The sequence below is a fragment of the Xenopus tropicalis genome, chromosome 7 (assembly GCF_000004195.4).
Source record: "Xenopus tropicalis strain Nigerian chromosome 7, UCB_Xtro_10.0, whole genome shotgun sequence".
In the NCBI taxonomy this organism is placed as follows: domain Eukaryota; kingdom Metazoa; phylum Chordata; class Amphibia; order Anura; family Pipidae; genus Xenopus; species Xenopus tropicalis.
Window position 1 is genome coordinate 43,638,253 of NC_030683.2, and position 27,509 is coordinate 43,665,761.

The 27,509-nt window shown below is 38.7% G+C and overlaps 2 protein-coding genes across 6 annotated transcripts in view; one reads left to right on the forward strand and one right to left on the reverse strand.

The window, feature by feature from the left end:
• Positions 1-22,672, forward strand: part of psd (pleckstrin and Sec7 domain containing) — a 320,624-nt gene extending 297,952 nt beyond the window's left edge. For all 3 annotated transcript variants that reach the window (XM_031906335.1, XM_031906337.1, XM_031906336.1), the window contains 6 exons: positions 5,136-5,314; positions 9,168-9,238; positions 10,432-10,589; positions 12,456-12,600; positions 13,107-13,250; positions 14,611-22,672. In XM_031906335.1, coding sequence (XP_031762195.1) covers positions 5,136-5,314; positions 9,168-9,238; positions 10,432-10,589; positions 12,456-12,600; positions 13,107-13,250; positions 14,611-14,856 — 943 coding nt within the window. In that variant the 3' untranslated portion in view covers positions 14,857-22,672. The remainder of the gene's footprint in view (positions 1-5,135; positions 5,315-9,167; positions 9,239-10,431; positions 10,590-12,455; positions 12,601-13,106; positions 13,251-14,610) is intronic.
• Positions 22,673-23,984: 1,312 nt separating this feature from the next.
• nfkb2 (nuclear factor of kappa light polypeptide gene enhancer in B-cells 2) overlaps positions 23,985-27,509 on the reverse strand; it is a 32,414-nt gene continuing 28,889 nt past the window's right edge. For 2 of the 3 annotated variants that reach the window (XM_012966427.3, NM_001005032.1), the window contains 4 exon segments: positions 27,424-27,490; positions 27,149-27,321; positions 26,930-27,041; positions 23,985-24,668 (listed from right to left, as the gene is read on the reverse strand). In XM_012966427.3, the coding sequence (XP_012821881.1) occupies positions 24,568-24,668; positions 26,930-27,041; positions 27,149-27,321; positions 27,424-27,490 (453 nt within the window). In that variant the 3' untranslated portion in view covers positions 23,985-24,567. 3 annotated transcript variants of the gene reach the window in all.

Here is a 27,509-nt window from a genome sequence, read left to right on the forward strand (position 1 = left end):
TTAGTGCAAATTGAATAATGAAATCAATTATAATGGGTTTACTGCTCAGGGAAATGTTTGAGCCAAATTGTTTTATCTTCTCCGTGGTCATGATTATGGCTTTCCAAGATTAATTTTTCTACAGTATTATCATGACTACTTCATTATCCCATATATCATTATTATAAGTTATTAAGTTGAGTATGTAAGTACTGTAAGTTTTTTTAGCCAAAATATCCAGCCATTCTGTCATCAGAAACCAGAGCAGGAACCATACCATCAACAATTTATACTGATGGAGCTTAAATGTAGTTACAGTAAGTAGTCTGGGCTGCTGATTAGTATTTAGGGTCAGACTAGCCTGTCAGAACACCAGAGCGTCTGCCAATGGGCCCAGGTCAACTCCCATCAGCCCTTCTTTGCTATTTCCACCAAAGGTTCTCTATTGCGCCTTAGGAGGTCCAGTCTGACCCTGTGAGTATAACTGGATAAAAAGAGCCCCTCTTTTAGTAATATGTCTTATTTGTGCAAATAAATTGTTGGCAGTAAACTATATGGGTTAGATTTACGCGAATTCCATTGTTGGTAAATGTATCAAAATAAAAATGTATCAGCAGGTATCATATATTACAAATTGAATTGTTGGCTAAATGGTCAATGTACTTTCCTGTTTGGGCAACTACTAAACAACTAGGTATGTTTGTTAATCTTCTATGAAGCCACATTGACAAATGAAAAGCCTGTAGGCTGTTGAGTGAACAACCTTAAAGCTGTAACAATTGGAACATTATGCATGAGTAAAATACCAAGGATGTGGCTCTTTATTCTCTTTTTCTGTTTTCTTTTTTAATCATAAAAATGAGAGTTTATTGGAAATACAGGGTCTCATTGGAAGGACATTGCATTCTAAGTAATAGATTCCCTTTGATCTGTGATACTATAAAAGAAGCTTATTACTATAGCAACCTAGCACTAGTGAGCCACTGCTGAATAGTTTATGCTAATACTGTAAGTAATAAAATACGGAACATACAAATGTATAGAAAAGCCATTGGGGTCGGAATAAAGGATAAGATACAAGAAATGATGGCACCATGGTGCAACATTTGAACAATAAGTGGAAAAATGATTCTATTATAAATATAAAATAAATTGGTAATAATTATACTATTTGTCTGATTGTCTGTAAAGAGTATCTATGGATAATGCCTGTGATGTCACCATTGTATTTAAATAACAATATTATGTTATGACATTATTTCTGGAGTAATATGATCCCAAAGGGAAATAAACCAACTGTATAAAAATGCAGGAACATACTGTATTAAGATATCAAAAGCTAATCTAAAGAAGTAGGCCATAAATGTTATACATTACTTGTTGGTCTTCTGTACCAGCCCAAGGCAACCACAGGCCTTTAGCAGGGAAGATCTGTGCCCCCAAAGATGCCCCAGTAGCCCCCCATCTTCTTTTCTGCTGATTCACTGCACATGCTCTGTGCTGCTGTTACTTACCTGAGCTTAGGGACCGATGCATAAAATACTGTATATTTAGTCTATAAAACATACAATATGAAGCTGATTAGTAAATAATACAGATTATAAGTACATTGCAGCTCTTAAACCAGTGCAGTTAGCACCAGAAGTTAATAGTCAGCCCTGTAGCATCAGTTTATATAAGAGGCAAGCATAATTTTCTTTTTGGTAGTTTGCAACGACCCCTAAGTTTAGTTTCTCAACAGCTGCCCAGACCACACTGAGCATGTGCGTGTCACTGACATTTTTTAACAAAATCCAGTCTGCTGATTTCCTTTGACAACTTTGAAAGGCTGGATCATTGCTGCTATATAGATGCTGAACCTTCTGAACCTTTATGCTGGTGCAATCATTCAATATATAAAATATGTCATTTCTAGCCATATTAATTTTAGGCTTTAATTCTCCTCATTAGAAAGAAGGATTTGAGCCTGTTAACTTCTGTTGGTGGGTCACTCCTCCGCTTCTTTAAATAGGGTGAAGAATAGACAGTGTAGGAGCTGAACAAGCAAAGATCATTATTCTGAGACCAGACAGGATGTAGTAACTGTAATGCATTGCTTAATCAGTTAGAACCACAATTTTAACATATATCCCTTGCAATCTGGAAAACAGCAACTATATTAGCGGTATCAAAGCAGTAATGTGATTGTGAATGTGAAACGAGTGGAGCCAAGTGATTCCATTACAGAAGGTTTGGGGGCACAAAAAATGTGATTGACTGGATATTAAAGGGGTATTATTATTAGGGGTCATTTACTAGACAATGGATAGAATGAGCATTGAATGACACATACAAAGAGAACTTCTATCCAGGGTCTGTCTTAACTCTGCACCAGATTTTGCATTTCATAACTTTTACATCTGAACAATATATTTGTGTAGGGTTGCCACCTTTGCAGGCTTCTTGTTCCAGGCAGGGGGCAGGCAGTGACATCACAGGGGGTGGGCAGTGAGATCACAGGGGGCAGGGGCCCCACGGGGGTGGGTCGGTGAATTTGCTATGATGCGGCGATGAGAGATTGGCCATTCGCCACGTCAATGTCAGCAAGTCCTAGGAAAACTGGGATGACAGTTTTGACCCCTTCTGAAAACTGGGCTGTTCAGATCAAAACCAGACAGGTAGCATGCCCACATATGTTCCTTCACCTGACAATTACGGGGGAAATATCAGGGGAACACAGGTCTTTTCTTTTTAATGGATCACAAGGGTGCCAAGTGTAAAAACTTTGTGCCCTGCCCTGCACATAGTAAATGGCCTGCATTGTTTTTAATTAGTACAACATACATAATTTGTTTGCTTTTCCCCCCAAAATTTCTCCTCTTCCTATCTTACCCAGTAGCAGCAGTGCACCTTTTATAGCCCCCCATATCCTTTAATTGCAAAATAGATCTGATGTCATTTTACAGACATTCATTGTTTCCTGTGGTCTAAAGGGTGTCAGTATTGGTAATAATAGCTGATATGTTGAGCGAGGCACACATGTAACACAAATATATATATATATTTAATGTTAATAAGAGTTTTCTTTCCCTGTCTGGCACTAAGATAGAGACTTGGCATTTCCTGCCCCAAGGTATGGCAATCTGTCAAGCAAAACAAAATCAGTACAAATGAAAGTTGTGGCTTCATGTGCCGCCCCCCCCCCCCCCCCATACATAGAAGTAGCATTCTAAATTCAGTAGGTTGCTAAGTGTCATGTTATTTCTATTATAGCTTCATCCAGATCTGAGCAGGCGGAGTTGTTGATGTACTTCTATACACGTATTTGGTCAGATTGTGTTGTTCCATGCTTCATTTTTCTTGGCAAGCAAGATTTCATTTTCTCCAGCTAATTATTGAACAGACAGTTCCTGCATGTGTTGTACAGTTTTAGGGCAATTATCCAATCTAGCTGTGATTTATAGCCGTGTTCAGCAGCTCTTAAAATAAAAACAATATATAATCCTGCTTGTTGGCGTATATATCAATTAATATAGATACGAATGACACCGAGATGTGGCAGAGCCAAATGTTGCCTTTGCATTTTTATTGCTTGAAACAGTTGGTTTAATTTTATTCATTTGATTCCTAGTCACAAGAATGCCAGTACAGTAAATGGTTATATCATATTAAAGTGACAGTATAATAATCAGTAAACAGTCTATATACAGAGAGTGTAACATTTTCTGAATGGAGTCTCTGAATTATTATATACAGTATTACAGCTCCAGCTTGTATGAATAAACACAATGTTGCATCAGGGTCCCTACATTTTTCTAATAATTTAAAGTGAAAATTCAGAGTATTTCAGGACATGCCATAGTCCACTATGGTCATATCTGGCCAAACATACTGATACGAGAAGGGTCATTTATTTACTTACACTAGTGCAACATGCAATTTTGTATGTAATCTGCCATTTTGTTTCACCCAGAATACAGTGTTTTCCAACAATTCCAGCATCATTGTGTGCTGCAGTTTAGTTCAGCACAACTGCACCCAATGCTTGAAAACTTCCAGTTATGCTGGGATTTACATGTACAATTTGACACAGGCCACATTGGGAATTACCAGCTTAAAGGTGGCAGTAGGTCCGGGGTTTCCCCTGTGTCAATAGGTGCATTTGCATGTGATTCACAACAGAGGGTAGGGCGCATTGCTGAGCCCAACTATAGGAGTGTCTTTGGTTGTGTGAGTGCAGGGCTGTGATTGGTTGTCCCCCTCCTGCTGTGCTTCTGGCAGGGACCGTTAGGATACTCCCATCCTTCATTTCAAACACAGAAAGAGAACTGATAGGATCTATAGGGAGCTCCAATAAAGGGGCCATGTCTGTGTAACTGTGCATGGGGTCTGCACAAGGGCTACAGATAGCATTAAAGGAACAGTAACACTAAAAAATGAAAGAGCTTTAAAGTAATAAATATATAATGCACTGTTGCCCTGCACTGGTAAAACTGGTGTGTTTGCTACAGTAACACTACTATAATTTATATATAATAAGCTGCTGTGTAGCCACGGGGGCAGCCATTCAAGCTGGAAAAAAGGAGAAAAGGCACAGGTTACATAGCAGATAACAGACAAGTTCTGTAGAATACAATAGTGTTTTATCTGTTATCTGCTATGTGCCTGTGCCTTTTCTCCTTTGAATGGCTGCCTCCATGGCTACAGAGCAGCTTATTTATATAAATTATAGTAGACTTTCTGAAGTAAACACACAACTTTTACCAGTGCAGGGCAGCAGCACATTATATTTTAGTTACTTTTATACACTTTCATTTTTTGGTGTTACAGTTCCTTTAATGTTTAGCCAAAGTGAAACCAGCACCGTATATTATTCATAATTGCCTACAAGATTAGGGTTTTTCCATTTATCCAATATGTCTCCTTTAAACTAGCAGCTCTGGATGTATGGTTGGCCAAAGGGACATCAATGAATAATTTGCCCATCTCTGCCTATTTCAAGAGACTTTTCACTGCATTAGTTGCACACTGGAAGACGTTTCAGCTTCTGTCAGCCCATCTCTGTCCAACATTCTTCATACCTTACAGTATGGAAATTACTTAATCTGTTTTAATTGCAGTTTAAAGAGTTACAAATGTTGTCTTTTGCTTTGTAACATGGGATTATATTTCTACAGAGATGAAGAGGAACTTAGAAGATCACTTTCAGAGCTGGCTGACCCTAACCCCAAATCCATAAAGCGCATTAATAGCTGTGGAAAACCTTTCCTGGACTTCTCCCAGGACCCAAACATTACTACCTATAAATATGGGGTACTTGTGCGCAAAACCCATGCTGATCCAGACTGCAAAAAAAGTGAGTAGCAAAGCTCTTCAGCAAAGAGTAATTTCTGGTGTTCAGTGATGTTGTAGATGGAAGTTCCTTGTAGATACAGAAAGTAGATAAATATATCCTTGCATTTTGAGCTTTTCTTAGAAACATCAGACATTGATTTACCCAGCATGATGGAAAATGAAGAATAGCTGGCCTGATGGATTAAGTTAATAGCTGGAGAGAAGATACAGTGACATAGGGTGCATTGGGGTATTATTGTCTTTTCAAGTCTGTTTTCCAGCAGTTTAAGGAACAGTACCACCAAAACATGAGTGTACTGAAGTAATGGGAGCCATGGGGGTAGTTCATCAGTCTGAAAAAAGAGAAAAACTCCCTGTTACATAAAGATAGCAGATAGGGGCCAGATTCAATTCAGCAAGGAAAAGGTTAATTCAATTCATAAAAAATTATCTCAGCTGTATTGAAGTCTATGGGATAAAAACTGAAACTGAATTTGGAGAAAAGGTTTTTCTCCACAAATTGAATCTCGCCCATGAGTTTTCTTGTTATAACCCATGAAACTTTTTCTCATTGAATTGAATCTGTCCAAAAGTGTGTATATTTGTATTCTATCTATATCTGTTATCAGCTATGTAACCTGTGCCATTTAGCCCTATTTAAACTTTAATGGCTGCCCCCATGGCCACACAGCAGCTCATTTATATATATATATATTATAGTAGTCTTTCTGAAGCAAACACACTACTTTTACTAGTGCAGTGCAACAGTTCATTATATTTTAATTTCTGGGCAGGCGTCTGAGAGTTGATTGGGGAAGGCAAAGGGATAATAATGACATCTGCTTTTTTTTCTGGAAAACACATGGTAAAACTTTAATTCAGATTCACAACAATTTTCATTGCAGGTCAAACTGTACGAGACAAAATTGTTTTTCTCTTCTGAAATTCTGAAATTTGTTTTACTACTTCCTTGCTTTATGGCTGAATGTATGCTATCCCTGTAACAAAGCAACAATGTAAATAGCCACTGGGAAATCATATGCGTCACATCAGCTTCCGAAGTTTCCTTGCGAGGCAACTTCGGGTGACTTCAAAAAGCATTGGCGTAACTTGGTCCCGCCGGGTTACACCACTGTCTGAAAGCCAAAGCGACACGTTTTCCCAGGGGCAATTTTTATTGTTGCCAATGTGAAAGCATTTAGAGGAGAGAAGTTGTCATCGCTAGAGGAGATGACTTGCAAGCAACTAATCTTCTCCTCTGTCATTAACCTTAGAGTCACAGGTCCTCTTTTTATCAACTGCAGAAGGCTGGAGAGGCTTTAAAAGCATTAAGTGAAGAGTCACTTAACTTTACTAACTGATTTTTTATTAGCTTTTTTTCCCTTTCCTGGAATATTCTTCTTTTGCTTCAAAACTTTAGAGGTTTAGGATTTTTTATGATGGTTTTGTGTGTGACAATTCAAAAAAGTCTCAGTTTTCATGCAACAGGTCAGAAAATTCAGGATCTTTGCGACTTTTCTGTGACTTTTCTCGCGCAGACTTTTTCAGTTCGTAATGTAAGACATTCGTGGAAGCGAGTTTATTCGAATTTTTTAAAATAAAAAATGAGAAATGTTAGAATTTTAGGAAATGTGCCTCCTAGACTGTCATTTTATACAAACTGGCTTCTTGTTACTGTTATATATTTGAAAAATGTGCTAAGCTGCAATGTGCTAGCTGCCGTCAGTTCATTCTTGACATACATGGATAAGATGATTGTAAATAAAAGGTGTTTATGTAACAATACATACATAAAGACTTTGTTATAATATCTCCCCGAAAGAACTGATAAATGAATTGTGTTATGCAGACAGTTAGAAACACTAATGATATCAGACAGAATTTAAATTGCATTTTTGCCTTTTTTAAATGCCAAGTTGGAATTATAGGGTGGCCTGCACTTACCCAAGAGTGACAGGTTAATAACATAGCCCGGAACATATAATTAGAATTATGCAACACCCTTTTTATACCCTTATTTAGTCAGTGCTTATAAACAAAATATAGGAGAGATAGTTCAGACACAGATCCTGGCCAATCCTATCCACAAACATTAACTGAATAGCAATACAGCACTACTGTATTTGATGCCAATAAAATGAATATTGATAATGACATATTTCCACACCCCTGTATTCTAAGGCATTATATGATCAGTGCTGTGCAAGTCCATCGAGTTCAATTCACATAGGAAGACAACAGACCCAACCACACAGTGACGCATAAGCCAATTTAAACACAAGGGGGATAAATACGTTCCTTCCTTATCCCTGCCAGGCAATCAGGTTTCTCCACAGATGAATCACCGTTTGATTATTTTTAATCAGTTATAACCTTGAAAACCTTCACTTGTATATAAAGCCTGCCTAATCTTAAAGGGGAAATATACATGTGCCAATCATTCAATCAATAGGACTTTATTACATGTATTTGATTGTCATCATTTGATGATGAATGTTGATGTCAAATTCCCCATTTTAAAATAAACTTTTCTAATATTTACCACCTTCCATCAGGTTTAATATATAAGCCAGACTGGAAATCTGTGGATTCTGGCAAATGGCAGAGGGGCTGCTGTAAGATGCCATAGACAGTTACTATTTAGTGGGCTGGTGGGGGGCTGTTTGGGCCTCTGTGTACTTGAAATGCCAGGGCCTAGTTTGAATCCCAGTTTGGGCCTGGTATTAGCATGGTCTCCTTCGTAGATAGCAACTAGCAAGAAGGCTTTTCCATATCTTATTTGACATGGCAAACAGAAAGACAAAAACAACTGGACCACACAACAGATAATTTTAGCCTGGCCATTTTCAGGGTGATTTAACAAAACCCTGCTTGCTTTTATAAAAACCTTGCACTTTTGTGTCAGTAAATAGGGTCTTGCAGTTGGGAAGTATGCTTGGGTAAGCTATGTAGCTCTCATAGAGTTGGGTGGGAACAGACTTACAGGTACCTCTATACACATTTCACGTTTAGGAACAAATTAACCTTAAGGACCAAGGGCTGCGTTTTTGCATTCACCTTACGCTTAGGGGCTGATTTACTAAGACACGATTTAGAATCCGAATTGGAAAAATTCCGATTGGAAACAAACATTTTGCGACTTTTTCGTATTTTTTGCGATTTTTTCGGTGTCTTTACGATTTTTGCGTAAAAACGCGAGTTTTTCGGCGTCTTTACGAAAGTTGCGCAAAGTCGCGATTTTTTCGTAGCGTTAACACTTGCGCGCAAAGTCGCGCCTTTTTCGTAGCGCTAAAACTTAAAAGGCGCGACGTTTCGCGCAAGTTTTAACGCTACGAAAAAATCGCGACTTTGCGCAACTTTCGTAATGACGCGGAAAAACTCGCGTTTTTACGCAAAAATCGTAAAGACGCCGAAAAAATCGCGTTTTTACGCAAAAATCATAAAGACGCCGAAAAAATCGCAAAATTACCGATCATTACGAAATAAACGCAATCGGACGCATTCGGCCCGTTCGTGGGTTAGTAAATGTGCCCCTTAGTGTCTCCTAGCATTTATGGTGCTATTTGCCCAGTTATTGAAATACTACACGTAAATGGCAAGTATACACCTACTCTTGCTATCACCTCTCTGTCCTAGACCCCAGTAGAACACATCTAAATAGAAATGTAAATGAAATTGTGTGATTTTTGGGTGTTGTGAAAATCAGAGTAAAACCTGCCTGGAGAATGAATGGCAGGGAATCACATGAAGGACATTTAAAGACACCTTTATATTTGTTTCATTTGAATGGTTATGCACCACATTTATTTTCAATTTGTATTTATTTTCTTCTCCCCTTTATCCCCCTTTTATATTTGTGCCTACTTTTTCATTAGCTCCTAGAGGAAAGCGAGGATGGAAGACATTCCATGGGATATTAAAAGGGATGATCCTCTATTTACAGAAGGTAACAGTGTTAACTTAGATAAAGGCTATGTTAATTAATTTTATACCTTGACTTATAGGAACCATTATGCTTCTAAATGAAGTGTTCCTACTGTTGCAGAGGGCATAAATACATACTTCAGCATTTTCTACCTGTAAATGTCTATCACCACTAGTAACAAGTAATGCCATTCAGGCCTATGGTAGACGAACGGAGTGGCAACAGGTGTTTTTCTGCCCATGCAAATGGCGGGTGTTAAGGGCTTAAAGTTGTGGTTCACATACTCTGGGGCTGGTCCCAAATAGTGCCTGTATTTTGTTTTGTTAAACCTCTAAAGCTGTCCATACACGCACCAATGATATTTTACGAAACCTCGTTTCGTACAATATTCGGAAACAATCTTTCATGCGATCGAAATTGCTACATGTATGGCCACCTTAAGGGATCCCACACCTTTTTATTTTCTTGTGAATAACATTTTGGTGGAAAAAGTGTTGGGCATCCACACAAGCATTGAAAAGGTTCTTTGGGGATGGCAAATGAGCTGTGATTGGTTATTTGGTAGCCCCATGTGGACTGCTGGCTGCAGGAGGTTCTGCTTGGAGTAAAGCTGTGTCTCTGTGCTTCCAAAACTTGTCTGCAATCCAGACATTTCAAAATAAGAACCTGCTTTCCAGTCACCGAGAGTAACATCAGGGGGGTGGAGAGCAACATGTTGCTCACAAGCCACTGGTTGGGAATCGCTGCAAGGGGCTTAAAGCACTATAGCCAGAGGCTGCTCAGAGCTTATTACTGCTGCTTGCCCTGCTGGGGTCTCAGGTTCCAAGGCAGCATCTGCAAGCAAAGCTTTTTTTATTTGTTTATTTATGCAACACTTATCTTTTGTGTGCACTTTTTAAAATCAGAATAAGTACATTTTGTGTTTTCAACACAATTTTTCGTGTGCAATGAACTTAAAATTTGTATGATCCAAATTATGCCAAGACCCCTTATTCTGAAAACCACAGGTCCCCAACATTGTAGAATTTTGCTTGAATAAAGTTCATTCCTATGATGCTAGTCAGATACAGTTCACATTACAAGACTCTCAGCTCATGGAATTCTCATACTGGATAATCTAAATGAATGCAATGGGAGCAAGCTATCACATGTGCATGAAGTTTTAGATGTTACGTGTTTATTTTATTGACTTTCAGTTGTTATTTTTATTTTAGGAGGAGTATAAGCCAGGAAAACCGCTTTCCGAAGAAGATTTAAAAAATGCCATCAGTATCCATCATTCTCTGGCCACTAGAGCCTCCGATTATAACAAAAGGCCAAATGTCTTCTACCTTCGCACTGCAGACTGGAGAGTATTCCTCTTTCAAGCTCAGTAAGTTTTCTTTAACACCTAGGTTTCCATGTTTCCATCTTTTCGTTGCAGATGCTCATCGCACACAGATCCGGATTACTGCGAATGCTGTGCTCATGAAATAGCAATAAATGTTCTTACAAATGAGTTTGGAGACATAAATGCAGCCAAATTTAGTGCCTTCTCCTGATAATCAGGAAGCAGCTGCATGTACTGCATCATTGGCAAGAGCCCCTCTCCAACCTTCTCTGAGGCCGAAAGTCTTCCCATGAATGCTCCAAATATCACATTTACATCAAAGAGAATCAGTTAAAAGCTTATTTATTTTCTACTAACTCAGAGAACAAATATGCTTTTTAATTATCTAGGCAGAAGAAAGTGCATAAGTAACTTGAATTCATTGCAACATAAGAAATCCAGGCAGGAGTTTCAGGGAAGAGATACAGTAACAGGCATACATGCAAAATTAGGATGTTTGCTAATGGGTGCGTAAATCCACACTGAATTCCTAAATAATTTCCTCCATACCTGGATTTAATGAAGAAAATCTGCAGGGTAAATGTATTTTACACTGACTCTACAAGTTGATTGCCAGTTTTAAGGGGAAGTTCAACTTTAACTCTTTATTTTAAGGAACTTTTAGTTGGCCATGATTTCTTAATATCTTTATACTTTTTTAGTTATTTGTTTTCCGTTTCTGCTATGGCAGGTTGTAAGTACAGGGATGGCCTGAATACCCTGATGCAGTGCTCTGCACCTAGTACCAGACTTTCAATCCAGCGCTAGTGCAGGGTACAGCCTTCCCTGGGAAATGTAAAGGACCCCTATTGCATTACTTTATATGCCCAGAGGGAGCAGTCATTTTACATCAAAAGGCTTATTTCTCTTTAAAAAAAATGTGTAAATAAGTCACTGGCTTTGGGCTGTGACTATTCTTTTCCTTCCTTGCTTAGTATATACAGTATATTCCAATACCAGAATTTTCCTGAATGCAACTGAGAGCTAAAAGTTCAGACCAGAGTGCACATCGGATGTTGATGCTCCTCAGTACAGATGAACTGATATGTGATTATGAGCGTCCCGGTCACAGCAAAACTGCGAGCCTGACCCCCAGCTCTCAGAATTCCAATTTCATGTACTTTCCTTACTATGGAGCTGCATGATAATTATACATACATTTGATTTCCATAAAACTAAATGCACCACGTTTTTTATCAGATGCAATTTGAATCTTATTAAAATGACGCTTGATGTAAGTAGCCATATCCGGCATTTGTCTGCGTCTGACAGCTGCAGCCTCACATTCTGGGAGTGCCTATTCTGTACATTAGGCCCAGGAGGAGAATACAGATGAACCTATTTCCTGTAAGTCATAATAATGACATATGCTATCAGCCCCCATCTCCAGTATGGGCATTCATCTTGCTTAAACTGAAAGTGATCCCACTATCTATAAAAAATGATTGCAATGAAATACCCAGTGGAACAGAGTCTCTGACTTTAAACCAAATCAGCTATGGAAGGTTTAGCAGATCAGCCCTGGTCTGGGGTTCCCAGGAGATCACTTGTGCTATTTCTGCTTTACAAACGTTCAGGTTACTTGACATTTTGTAATGTTAACCTATAGACCATGGCGTAACTAGATGGTACTGGGCCCCACAGCAAATTCAATTTAGGGCCCCCAAAACATTAGTAAACATTAGTAATTGAACTGTTCTACAAGATATATTGAATTCTTGTTTTTCAGTTTCTACTAAATTATTTATCCAAGGATTCCAAACTGCAATGTCATTGTAACAAATGCCAGGGCTTCTTTAACCCATGTTACATTCTAAGACTAATTCCACAGCTTTATTCTACATTCTCAATTCTATTTTTGTGCTTCAGAAATCCTGAGCAGATGCATTCCTGGATCACCCGCATTAATGTTGTGGCAGCCATGTTTTCTGCCCCACCTTTCCCTGCTGCTATTGGCTCCTATAAGAAATTCAGTAGGCCTCTCCTGCCAAGTTCTATAACACGGCTTTCCCAGGTAAATATTTTATACTCATTTTTTAGTCATCTCTGAATGCTATGACCAGTAGAAATGCACTTTATATGGTCTTGCAACCCTTCAGTTACACATAATATCCTCTAATTTTATATTGTAACTCACTTTAAAAAGTGCAGAACTTTATAAAGTAATAGCAACTATAATAATGAAATATTTAATAGTGAAAACATGGATAGGAACCAAAGGAAAGGAATATATATAATATTATTTCCAAAGGTGATAATGAATGTCTTATTGCCTGTATAGTCTCACTGATTGTGTAGTAAGATGTGTCAGTCTGGCTGCAATTGCACAGGCGACAAAAGATAATAAAGAACTGTGATTGGTGTAAATACTACCTTCTTAGGTTTTTGGGCAGGAAAATGCTGTTAATGAACAGAAGGTAAATGAGAAAAGTCCTTAACATGGCTGTGTGTATGTAGGAATGGCAAAATGAATTAAGAAGGGAGTAGGTTGTTACTGATGTTTCAGTGGTTTCATCATAGGAGGAACAGGTGAAGACCCACGAATCTAAGTTCAAGACCATGTCATCAAGTTTGATAGAACATCGATCATCTCCCCCAGACAAGAAGATTAAAGGAAAAGAGATTGAAGAATTTAAACAGAAGGAAGACTATTTAGAATTTGAGGTATATCGCATAGACACCATGATTTTTGTTCCTGTCTGAAATCCAATTCTGAAATTGGAATCATTATTTATTATTATACAGCATAACATTGAATAGAAAGAACTGTACAAAGCCCTTATCAGAGACATTGTCCTTGTAGTGCTGACATCTAATCTGCCTGCAGGGTTAGCTTTAGTGCAAAGGAGCGTGGCCTAGGACCTCAGCATCAGAGGGGCCCATGGAGATATAAACATAGATAATAATAAAAATAGTTTTCATTACTACGTATTTTAGTATAATGATATGGACAATCTGCAACCTTCCAGCTGCTGTTGTATTTCAACTCAGTAAAATGGTCATTGTTACACAAATAGCCCCTTACAGTATTAGGCTGCCCGCACTGGGAGGGAGCTTTTGGTTTGGGAAGCCATGTTGTGGCACTTGCATGTATACAACAAGCGAGGGCCACAACTCATTATGTGCACATGTGTGACATGAGGGTGAGTCGCATCCACCCCTCCTACATAACACGCATGCGAATGATGAGCGAGTGGGGAGTCTCGCTCTGTCTGGAGTGGGAGCTTCTTCCTGCTGAGGTTGGCCTAGCACCAGTGGGGACTCTCTTTTCTTAAAAAAAAACTATAGTTTCGTCCAACCACAGTGCAGGCTTTATTAGCCCGCCCTGGGGGGAAGTAAATTAAGGTGATAGGTGCCCTTTAAATTTTATATTTCGCAATGCTATATATCACTATATATTGAATATGGCCATGCCAGGTTACCTAATTACACCTGGCCACCCCCTTAGAGGCTCTAACTGTTAGGCTGATGGTGGAATGCTTTGATAAGGTCATAGACACTAAGCAAAGAAGGAAAAAACCTTAGGATGTATTACATGCACATTTTATGAAGAATGGATATCTATGTCCCTACAAAAAAACAGGAATATTATAGGATGATAGTATCCCTAAACAAATGAAGATTGGATAAGGAATGGCCAGGCCTGGATTTACAAAGTCACATCCCAAGGCCCCTCCCCTTTATCCAATGCTTTGGACCCAATTAAGAAGCATCAGCTGGGTGGCATGCCGCCTATAAAGTCTTCCTGCCCTAGACCCGGGCCTTTGTGGCCTTGGGAATGGCATATCAGATGCATATCTATACAACCTCAAGCATATGTCACAGGCAGAGTGTGCTTTCACTGAAGCTAAGGAAGAAGAATAAGGAGAATAAGTGCTCATTTACCTTTTCATATTTTCATTAGACAAGTACTGTACAAATGAAACATGAAGATTAAGGCATAACATAGCTTCATTTATTTTTTCCTATAAAATCCAGATCCATCCAAAGTGGTATTAACTCATTTATTTATTTATTGCTGTAGAAATCGCGTTACGGCACCTACGCAATGCTCCTCAGAGCCAAGCTCAAGGCAGGCACAGAAGACCTGGAAGCATTTGAAACAACTTTGTTTGACTCTGCAGAGAATGATGATGATGGGCTAAAAAAGTCTCGTTCTAGTCCCTCTCTAAACATTGACCCACCACCTGCATCTACCAAAGCCAAGTGCCACGTGTCCTCTCGCGGAAGCTGCAGACCAGCACACAGCAGCAGTCGGCAGAAATCCTGAATAATCTGTTTGCTGCTATGTTGGAGAGATAACATGAGGCCCTTCCTTCCTCTATACCTAGCCCCTAAGGTTCAGAGCTGGTACCATGAAGCGTTGCATGATTTAATTCCTTTTTGCAGGTAAGCACTTTGCCAAGCTAAGCCTCTGCAGAGCCTTTGAGAACAGAGCTGGAAATCCCTGCAATCCTGGATTATGAGAATCTTGTTGTACAATCGCTATTAGCACTGCCTAGTCGTACTGTAGGAGAGTGCGCAAGGGGCAAAGGGCAGGTGTGAAAAGCTGCTCGCTGTGTATTTACCTGTGGCCACAAATGATTCTAAACTTCTGTTTTTATATTTAAAGCCATTAAAATCCAGTGGGACCATATTTTAGTTGTAAACTACCAAAAAAAAAAAAAAAGAAAGAAATTCTGCTCAATTAGCGTGGGACTATTTTACATACCTAAGTGGACTTCATTGGTAAATCTCATACAGCACATGAACTTTGCTACAATGTAATCTTTTTTTATGAGAACAATTAAAAGATTAAGGCCTAACATTCTTAACAAAAAAAGGGCAATGTACAGAATTTCTAATTTTCTATTTAAGATGCCGAGTCTTGATGTGGAGAAACGTTAGAACTGAGAACACACACTGGATTTCCCAGAAGGCTTTGGCGTATCGGCTTCTTTATTTTAGGACGGCGCCATTTTGAACCAGTTTCTTACTGGATTCCTCCTTTTTGTGATGTATTTTTGCACTTTTCCTATTTGCTGAGTCTAAGATTGTCAGGCTGATTTTTCTACAATCTATACTCTTTTTGAGGGCTGGGAAATATTCGTGACTAAACTTTTTGAATGTCAGACTCCATTAAAGCTCTGAAGGGAAATTCACTTTCGCACAACAATGGCAAGAGCAATGCAAATCTCTCTGCATGCGCAACGAATGATGTGACAACGCTGACTTTTCCTTCCCCATAGACAATGGAACTGGCCAGTCATCAACTCTTTTTGTTCTTTTTAAATTGGACACCTGATATATACCAGCAGAGTTTACCTATATCAGAGCTACTGAAGTGTGGGAATATGGGAATGTAGAATATAGCTGTTATCTCTTGTGAATTACCTAGGTATGCTACCCTGGCAAGTGATGTCAGAGGTGTTGTGTGGCCCTTCAATTTTGTGAACTACAACTCCCAGCATCCCCTAATTTGCAGCTCATAATAGTTGGTGGGCCACATTTCTAATGCTTGGTTGATAAAAAAGCAAGTGTTTCACTCTTTAACTTAGAACAGGCAGAGGGCAGATAGGAATAGGATAAAAGGTTTGTCATTTTTCAACAATGTTTGCTTATTCCAGTTTTAAAGTACCATAATGAATACTAACAGGGTAGCCCAAAATGTCATACTAAATGATATACAATAATAATATACAATTCTTGTGAGTAATAGGATATTACTTCAAAGTCATATGGGTCTCATTTATTACATTTTGGGCAAATCTTCCTCTGTGCACCAATCAGCAATTGTCTTTTAGAGTAATGGATAAGAATCTCTGATTAATTGCTGTGGGTCCAGAAATGATATTTAATTAGAATGGTACAGATATCCTTACACAGACTGTTTCATTTATCCAGTGATGTATTAGGAAATGAAATGTACATTGCGGTTGTCTCACGTGGAAATGACTATTTGGTTTTGGTCCCAGAAGCAAAATAAATTAATTAATCTTATATAGGAACTCAAGCAGACTTCCCTGCAGCAAGTTATATTCTCTTAACCAACCCCTCCATTCTCCTCAAGTACAGAATTAGGCAAAACACAGGTACAGTGAGAATTTACTGATATATAAAAGGTAAAACTAGAATGCACATATTGTTACTAGAAATAAAAGCCATAGCATCACAGGAGATAGGCCCCTTTACTATTCTTCTTGTAACAAACAGAGGAAGGATGGGGGGTATTTAAAAGGCATAAAAATGCATCATAGTTCTAGCTAGCTTTAAACGCAAGTCTGGCTAAATAAATATATATAGTGTTAATGTCTTTCCTTCACAAGTCGTCTTGCTGGTAAAAACAAGTTATTTTTATCTGATGCTCTCTAAAGAGAAAACAAAAACTTCTGTATAGGGTGTATAGGGTTCCCTTCACTTCTGGTAACTTAGCGGTAAAGGTCATTCTACCCTTGTAGTATTGTTTTCTTATTTTCAACTATTCACAAGTTTAAGTTTTCACAGTGTCCATTCAAATATCCAAATCTATTTCATAGGCCTCATTCAAAATAGGAGTCAAAGCTATCACAAATGAATTGGAAAAATTTTGTTTGAACAAGGAGACTTAAAATTAGTTGAGAAGAAGCCTGACTGAGAGCCAGAGACTTGAATTGCCTGCTTGTAGTGTGAAATCTCAGCAAAGGGTTAATGCAAGAACAACGCGAATGGAAGCCGCTGATACCAGATATAATGCTGTGTTTTCCCATGCAGGAATAGACCCAAGTCTTGACCACTGTTTGTTACCACTCAAAACTGTGAAAATAGATTTTCAAAACCCCAAAATATGGGGAATGCATTTTCCTCATATGTAGTTGTGTAAAATTGTGCCAAATGTAAACTTTAAAGACCTCATTGCTAGAATAGGGCCTGGAGGCTGCCTCCCTGAGCCACTAAATATCTCTGTCTCAGTTCTGCTCCTCACCTACTAAACCCCTCAAATCTGTCCTACAAGGAGTTCAGTCACTGGGACCTATCCCAAAACGGTCCTTCAACGGACATATAATGACCCATGATGCTTTTCATTTCTACTTTTTAGATTAGAAAATAGTCTCATATATCTAAAATATGACAAATGTGTATAAAATATATATTTAAGATGTTCTGTTATTTATTTCTTGTTCATATCAGTGGCTTTTGGTTTTGCAAGTAGAGTACTTAAAGTTAAACTGCAAAAACTACAAACTGACCACACGTTTCTCTTGAGCAGTAACAAAACCTGCTAAAAAAATCTATTTATTCTTTTATCCAGATAAAATTGAATTTTCAAACTGTTAAAAATTCAAACCAGTATAAAGTTATGTAGTAACAAACTTTAATTAAGGTAACTATGGTACTTGCCACACCCATATTGGGCTTCTATAAACCTTGTCTTTTATGATATATATGTAATTTCCCAAGAAAGTTTGTATTGAGAAGTTAAATTGAATGTAATGTTTCTAGAATTTTAAGCATGCAGCAGTTCTGGAGAAGCCTGGGAGTTGTGGCACATTTACATATATATATAACCAATAGGAGGATTGCAGAGTACATTGGTGTAAAGTGCAAGTAGAGTGAGGTCTATGTTATTCATTGTCATTTATAATCAGTGTTATTTCTGTGGGCCAAAAAGTCTTTATTAGAGACTTGAACCTAAAAATAACTAAATTCAGTATTTTATGATATCATTCACAAATATATGTGTAAACATTGTTATACCAAGACAGATCCCAGGGTATTTTAGCAGGCACACTCGCTATGTGAGTGCCAGGCAGCTATAGTTATTTTGTCAGTGACTAGAGACACAAAGCCCAATGTGCCTAAATATAAAGATTTAAAGAATATGATTTATTTCATGATCACAGACATAAATGTCACAATAATACATTTACTATCTATGAATTTCTTCAGAAAAGGTCCTGGCAAGAAACTATGGGAATTCCTGCAGACTGCTTCATGGTATAAGAAAATGGGGAATAGCCATGAGAATGACTCACAAAAATGCAAAAAACTACAAAAATGATCAGCAGACACTAAAAATGCACTCACGATCATTTCAAACTATGAGCTGAACTGAGCTGTTATGCGATTGGCAGCAACTGAAAATTCACAGGGGTCCCAAGTGGCCCAACACCAGTATGAAGCTTCTCTCCTCCTCTCCTCACAGCATTCCTGTAACTGTAATAGCAAGAAATGCTGTATGTTTCTATCATCACAGGTATTCTGAACTATGGTCTGGTAACCATGTAGGGGTCCTCAGCATATATATATTTGTGAATGTTGCTAGCCACTTGTGTTTCAGGCTTTTTCCAAAGAGTCAGTCTGACCAAAAAAGGCCTGAGATTGCAAATTCCCATAAGAAAAGTGGATTTTACTTATTGCCAAACGACACAATTCCAACCAGCAGTTCACCTGGACACCAGCGTATCACTGGGAAATGCCAACAGATGTACATAAGGCAGTTAGCAGCTCCCAGAATGATCGTACAGCAGTTACAGCCATTCTTTATGTAGTCTGGTCCTTTTCTGGATCAAATCATTTCATTTTTCTGAAATATATTTTTTATTTCACTGTGAGGCAGATTTATCAAAGTGTAAAATTAGAGCTCACTACAATAACATTTCTATGGGATTTTTAGAGGCATATTCAGTATATGGTGAACTCTAACTTTCACCTACAGTATTTATAACACACCTGAGCTCTAATTTCACACTTAAATAAATCTTAATTTTACATGACAAGGGTTTTTTTTGTCAAATCGAGGCACTTACAGTGTAGGGTTCATACATTATACACACTGGGGATTCAAGTACAATTTTTGCTAAAATAAGAATAATATGATATAAAATGCCAGCAACACTCCAAATATTTACAGATTACATTAATGCTCACCAATGTAACAATTTCCTTTTCAGTTATCCTTCATTGCATAGGTAGTAGACTATAAAATGACAGCAAGGGGCAGAATTATATAAGTTTGGAATTAGAGCTCATCTCAGAAACATTCACCCACTCTCCGTTTCTTTAGAATTATCAATGGGTGAAAGTTAGAGTTTCCTATTTGATAAATACACTTCTAAAAATCCCATAGGAATGAATAACAAGTGGGTGAATTTTTCTGTGCTGAGCTCTAATCTCACATGTTTAGTGTCGGACTGAGATGCCAGGGACCCACCAGGAAACCTTGGGCCACAGGCCCACTCTCTAAACTATTATTCCTCCTCTCCTCCCTCAACCTCTTTATTATCCAAGTCTCTTCTCTATCCTTCCGTCTTATTTCCCTTACAGAAATAGGGAATGCCCATGCAATTGGCCAAATAGTTAGAAGCAGCAGGGCCCACTAACACGTGGGCCCACCGGGTGTTTTCCTGGTATCCTGATGGGCCAGTCTGAAATTGCACATGTTGATAAATCTGCCCCCAAGTCTGTATCCAACCTAAAATGAAAAATATCTTGCTAATTGGAAACATTTGTAGGATACCCTGACATTTCTATTGGAAGTGTTAATGGGACAATTTCAACTAACAAATGTGACTGGTTCCGACATTAAACGCTAAAACGCTACTCCTGGTTGCCAAAGTCTGTAACTTTATGTAAGAAAACAGATTTCCTGTGTCTTACAGTTTTGTAATGTTTTCTATAAATCCCTGGGAAACAGAACTTTTCAAATACTTTTATAAGAAGATAAAAATGCTAAATGTGCCCCAGTGTAACCAATTGAGAGAAAGGAAGGGGAGGTCCCTACAGATGTTCCAACACACGGCAAGATCAGATTTTGCTTTGTGGCTCTGTAGCCGCAGGCGCTGAGTGCAGAAAAAACTGATCACGGTTGTGAATGCATTTAATGCATATGAAATTACTACGTGGCGAATGTCTGTGGCTATGTACCATAACAAAACCAGGCGTCTAGGTGTTAATATAGCTTGTGAGTGCTGTTTGAGCAACAGTAACAGCACAAAATTCCCAGCTTGCACTGCATTTTCTATTAGTTTCCTTCCAATGATTCCCTTATACATCATCTTCATTATTACATGTCATCAGTGGGCTCTGTAAATATCAGTTGCAGAACTCCAAATTATACAATGAAAAATGTTTTGTAGAATTATAATGTGCGAAGGACACCAGTTCTGCAGCCCCTTTATCAAGCTTGGTAACAGATAAGAACAAAATGTTTCCCTCCATCACGTGTCCGAAGCCAATAATATATATATAACTGCTCCACGGGTGCACTCCGAGTTTATATGGTATAAACCAAGTTTACTTATTTTGGGACATGGCAAATAAAAAATATAGTGCCATTTGCGTAACAAAGTGTTAAAATAATTATTCTGTATACATTTCAGTTCATTATTTTTAATAATTTAATTATAATTCCATAGGGAAAGTTAATGATCCCAAACTGTTCCTGTGATTTGCTGGAGAGATAAAAACTGCATAAATGGAAGTATTTGTAAATGGAAAGAACAAGAAAGTATATGAAGTTCATCTCAAACAGACCTCCTGACTGGCCCTTGGCTAGTAGTCCTGCTGACTGCCAGGCAGGTAGAAGAGTCATGTGACAGCACCCCCTTCCCCAGTTTATGTGCAACAGACCTCGGCCAGAGAGAGCAATTTGAATGTGGATATATAGCAAGTGGTTCCGTAGCAATACCATTCCCTCTACTTCCTGTGCCTGATACGGGCAGGGTTTGCTAACCATGATGGCCTGCAGGAAAAGACATTAAGCTTAACATTTAATTCTCAAACATAGGGTATCTACGCCTCCTATCTTGGCTAAATATCAGACGTGCTGATATAATTAAAAGACATTATTTTATGGCCACTTTGCCTGTGATGACAGTAGCATAGTCCTAAATATCTGTGTGCCCGTGGCTGAGGGATCATCTCTCTCTCTCTCTCTGTAATACTTTGACCTTTCTAAAAAAAATCTAGTGGAAAGGGGATGTAATAGTTCTCTGGTTTCTACCTCCTGATGTGATCTCAGTGGTTGCCAAGCAACAGCACAGAAGACACTAAAAATGTATAAAAGTGGGGACTTTTGGGGTGGAAACATTTCTCAGAATGAAAACAACACATGACTACATCACTGGTATTATTCCCCCTTACAATTTTTAAGTAAGTTAAATGAGCCCCAACAGGTTTGGGAAATCATTTTTATATGCATTTTATCATAAGGAGTTGTATGTATCATTCAGTGCAGATATATAGATGCCACCTACTGCCATTTGAAGGGAATATTTGATTAACATAATCATTTTAGTTCTGGGTTAATATTCTTCTGTTCATGTCAAATTCGGATTCCACAAGCAGAACGGAATTTTCTCCACAATAAATGAAAGCTATTGTACGTAAGTAGAAGATGGAGTGATAGAATATGACATAGAGGTCAGCGCTCCATACGTTCCAGCCTTAAGCAGCACATATTTCCTGGCTAGACTGCGACTGTACGAGCTTTGCCTTGAGACGTTCCCTCATTATCCAGTGGTTGGTGTGGATCAGCGAGTGAAGGTCTGACAAGCCCTGACCCTGTATGCATGCTTTCAGCAGCTATTTCATACGCAGGGGCAAGATATTCGGATCTCAAAGGGGGGTCAGCAATGCATTTCGGTGTATATTGTGTGTGAACACGGTAATGGTTTTTCTTTTCCTGTTAGATCAGTGCTATGCTTTGTGTAATCAAATAAAGAGCATGATTTTCGTTTCCTCATTCCTTTGTAGTTTTGGGATTGCAATGTTCTGCGCATCCTGCAGCACAAAAGGGCCCTGCGGTTTCTGATCAATGTTCTTTCCTAATGTTTAACCCTTTAGCTGCCAGAAGGACTGGCTCCATGGCTGTGCCCCTTTAGCAGCCGAAGGACTCTGTTTCTAGACATGAGGCCAGTGGCTTGTACGTATTTTGCTCAGAGGATGTACTTACTGTATCACTAGTTAATAATGCTAAGAATGTTGAATACAATGTTTTTCTTTTCTCTTCTGGTTGACTGCAAGTCATGCAACTGAAAAAAATGCCAAACTGTTTTTCTTTGTAAAAAAAAAAAAAAAATATGTGTTCGGTTTTTCCATACGTTTATTAAATTAAAACAACACTGTTACTACGGATGCTTTGTATTTATTTGGAATCTATAGGATGATTGGCAGCGTGTACAGGAGGCCAATTCAGATGCAGGGAGAAATGACCAATTGCAGGAATTCTTAGTCAGTGAACTGAGTAGGATCCAAATTACCTGAATGATCAGGCAGTGGTTTGTATGAGAGACAGGAATATGAATATGAGAGGGACTGAATAGAAAGAGGAGTAACAGAAGTAGAAATAATAAAATTAAAGCCTCAAAGAGCAAAAGCTAAACGCTGAAAAGAGTCAAAAAGAGTCAAAAGATGGGTGCAAATAATAACAATTATAAGAAATAAAATATAAAGACTAATCAGCTATTCTCTAACATATTAGAGGTTAATTTAAAGCTGAACTACCCCTTTAAATGCAAATAGGCTAAAAGAACAAGAAAAGGTTACATCTGATAATAGCAGTGTCTATATACTCAGTAATACTGCAGCACAGAGTTAGGCAGCAGGTAATGGCTGGAATGTTCATTACACCATGGTATAGTGGTGGGGGAAGATGAAAAAAAAACAGATTTCTTGTTCTCTGGACATTTACCCAGTAGGTATCAGAATAGCACTCAATAGTAAGAAATCCAAGTCTGGCTTGGGACTCCTCCAGTTACATGGGAGTAGGAGAAACAATAGGTTACCTGAAAGCAGTTCTAATGTGTAGCACTGGCTTCTTCTGAAAGCTCAGAATCAGGCACAATGCACTGAGATGGCGCCTACACACCAATATTACAACTAAAAAAAATACATTTGTTGGTTCAAGAATAACATATTAAATGGTAAAGTGAATTATATTCATGTAATGCAGTGAAATCAACAACTAACTTATAGCCACCTAATAGTCTTGCCAGAGGTGGGCCAAGCTGGCTGGGGGCACTAGGCAACCCAAAAGCCCCCAGCCCTTCCCATACATGAGTCTGCACACCTACAAGTGTGTGATTGTGATGTCGCCAGGGGAATGCATGGCGTCAAGTGGCGGCTGGGCCAAGAAAGCCTGGACTAGGCAGAAGTACCTGACTCACGTGCCTCCCCCAGTTGCACCCTAGGAAGGTACCTCTTCTACCCTTTGGTTGGGTGGGTTTCAGCCGATGAATTACTTATCAGCAGGGAGCAGGCCTATGCTCTGTGATGATGGGCTGTAATTCATGCCAGCATTTTTGATTTATAAACTTTTGCCCACCCCCAATGATATTAGAGATGGGCGGGGGTTTATAATTCATGGCAGCGCAGTGGGCCATGATGCGTGAGTGGGACATGCAGTCATTTCCTATGGCTCATACAATCACAAAAAAACAATTTGACTAAATTACATTTATTTGTAATAAAAATAAAACATTTAAATATTACATAAAAGAGTAAAGGCAAAGATGGACAGAACCACACAGTAAAACAATTAAAAAAATAAAAATATTGCTTGGGAAAGGAAAATCACCCGCAGAAGTTAAAACCCTATTAATGACTAGTGCATCCATTTTCATACAGAAGAGCATATTATTAGAGTGAAGAGTTGACCAGAGGGCAATTTTCCAGATCTCAATTCCCTTGTATAGGATTTTTTAGGGCCATTTTTTTTGTCTTCACGCACCACCAAAAATCCCTGGGGGACTGTGGGGGGCTGTACATGAGGTTGTCACACCTCTTTATTCTCTTACAGGTTTATTGCATATTCCTGAAAATGATTACTGCAGCCAAGCATTAAAAACAGCCAGTGTCTCCTTATCCAGATCTTTCAGTATAAATGCTTAAAGTCAGAATTGTCCATTGACAGCACAACTACACTTGGGGTCAGACAGACTCGAGGCACGGAGTTCGCAGACCTCAGGGTAATGTCACAGGTCCAGGCACTTTTCTCCTCCAAAGAGCACTGTGTGATTGGTGCTTACTGTCCAATAGCTGGCTCTGTGGTTGGGGAAAGCTCTGCAGACGACTGATCCACCTCCATAGACTGACTTTCATAAGCGCTGTCGTTCTTCCCTTCTGCTGGTGAGAAAAAGGCAACTTTAAAAAAACCAAAACAAACTGCACAACAATGGGCAACACTTTAACTGTACTGGAATTGAATTACATTTACCGTATATTGAAAGTGACATTGTTAAAGGGGATGTTCACCTTTAAATTAACTTTTAGCAGACATAGGCATTAATATCCCGAGACAATTTGTAACTGTTTTTCATTTTTCTATTATTTGTGGTTTTTCAGTTATTTGGCTATTTTTGAGCTGTTCTCTGAATTGGAAATTCAGCAGCTGGTTGCAAGGTCTTGTTTACCTTAGCAACCAGGCAGTGACTGGAATATGAATAGGATTGGGCCTGAATTGAAAGATAAGGAATAAAAAGTAACAATAATAAAATAGTAAGATCACCAAGCAATAGAGTTTTAGCTGCTTGGGTCAGTGACCCCCAATTAAAAGTTGGGAAGAGGCAGAACAGGAAGGGAAATAATTTAAAAATTGTAAAAATTAAACAATGAAGACCAACTGCAAAGTTGCTAGGAATAGAACATTCTACTATCATATTAAAAGTTAACTTAAGGGTGAACCACCCCTTTAATGAAATAATATACACTTGGTTGGACAAAACACTCTAAACCAAAGGCAGACTCTTCCTATTTTACTGCCTATGGTACATCCCAGCGTGTACTAAGCAAGTATCACAAGAGAACAATGGCTTCCACCAGATCATTCCCAATTCTGCAGAAGTGAAGAGAATTACAGCTATGAAACACCCCACGTGCCATTACCTATTTGCAATCTCATAAATGGCCATCTGGCTACCGGAATCACTGGCCCATGCATGTGTGTGATGCCTGTAACTGACCATCTTCGTACATGCACGGGACACTGATATGGAGAGTAAAAGCCACTGTGGGTGCACGTTTGAGATGAAACATAAAGAGTGGAGTAAAGGCGCACTAACTTGGATAATTACAATAATAAGCAGAACAGGCTTTCAGAGCATGTTTTAATGTGATTATTATTAGAGCTCCTTTGGTCCACTTTTTGCTATGTTTCCTCTTCTATAAGCTTTTGATTGGCTAACACAGTACAACAGCTTTGGTTTATTATTGAGTCACCAAGAATTTCCCTCTTCAGCAATGAAGGTGCCACCAAATCACACTGTTCCCCCTACCCATAGTTATTACTTGTTTCAAATATTGACAGTTTTTAATAAGATTTCCAAAATACAATGAGTGGATACTAACACGCAAATTGTATAATAAAACATTTTCCCATTGGCGCCTATAAAAGTTATAAAACATCAAATGTAGACAAAGGGCTAAAAGAGAGATGAGCAATTACTCCGCCAATATGGCAGGCTTTGTTCTCCTTCTAGATGTGACTCAGATGTACAATAGCATGCAGCTTAGTGCCAACAGATTCACAGCACAGTAGCAACACTTAATAAAAATGTCAGTAGGTCACTTCAGGATTGCTGAATAGGATATAAAGAAAGAGTGATGACATCGAGCTATTTGTGTAACTGCAAGACAAGTCCTAAAAGGATGAGCGATGCTGTTTAAGTTTCAAGCTGAACTTTTAGCACAGAAGTCACTAAGTATCTCAGCAGGAACTCATTCATTTAATAGAGTGGCTTAACACAGAAGCATTAATACTCCAAAGCAGAGGCTAAATATGTGCTGGGAGCAGCTTGGGGATACAAGGGCATTATACCAGCGTGGATTTCTTTGGCAAATATTTTGTTTTAGCTTAATATGTGCAGTAAGGGTGATGGCACACCTGCCCATCTGAACTGTCAAGAAAAATACATTTTTTATTTTTATTAAACAGACATACCGGGTTTCTCAGATAGAGAGGCATGATAGTCTGCTCATGACTTGAAGGGAACATTTACTCACCTCCCCTGAAGTCTCTCTGCTTTCAAGTAAATCTGTGCACCTCCCACCCAAAAAAAGCAGGAGGAAGTCAAGGGGTGGGGATGGAGAAATGTTCCTTGTGAGCCAGAGGCAGGGCAACATGGTTCCACAACATGGAACAAGGTGAGGCATAATCATATGACTATGGTTTCCTACTAATTATAGGAATTATATATATTATATATATATGTAAAAATATATATTTATTTTTGCCAGGTAAGAATGAATTTCCCTTTAAGAATTAAGAAGCACAGGCAAACCTGTAGCTGCTAACTAGCGATGAGGTTATAGACAAGTGAGTCACATGAACTGCTAAAACATATATTTTAGGTTATAAACATGAGCAGGGTCAGACTAAGAGGAATTACCTGGACTCTGATGTTTTGCATAGGTTTCTGATTTACACAGGAGTTCTACTCCTTTATTCAATCCCATCGACTGGAGAGTGTTAATCAGTTCTGTAAGACTGCCGCCAGCAAGCTACAGAGAAAAAAAGTGCAGATTTATTTTGAGTTTCCTATTTTGCACTGAATAATGGCTGCTACAGCAATTAGTTTAAAAGGATAAGATGTGAATCGACTCCGTACTTCATAGCTGCGCAGGAGACTCTCAGTAGGTGAGGAAGTGTTCCTATAGGTTTCCACTAAACTCTGCAGTCTCAGCCTTGACGCGAGTTCTGTCCAGTCTGCCCCAGTCTGACCTTCGTTCAAAAGCTTTTCAAGGCGCTGTACTGTGTTGGTCTCCAGAGCAAGAACGTTTACTAGGATTCAATATAAAGAAATGTAAGCGCGACGGATCAGTGAAAATAGACTCCATCTGCAGTGAGAGTGATAATGAGAGTGAATCTAGAGTCATACACTACCTGGCTCTGGTTCTCTCCGCTTCCAGGATGCACTGCCAGGAGTGTGTTTAGACAAAATATCTCGCACCTAATGAAATCAAAGTATA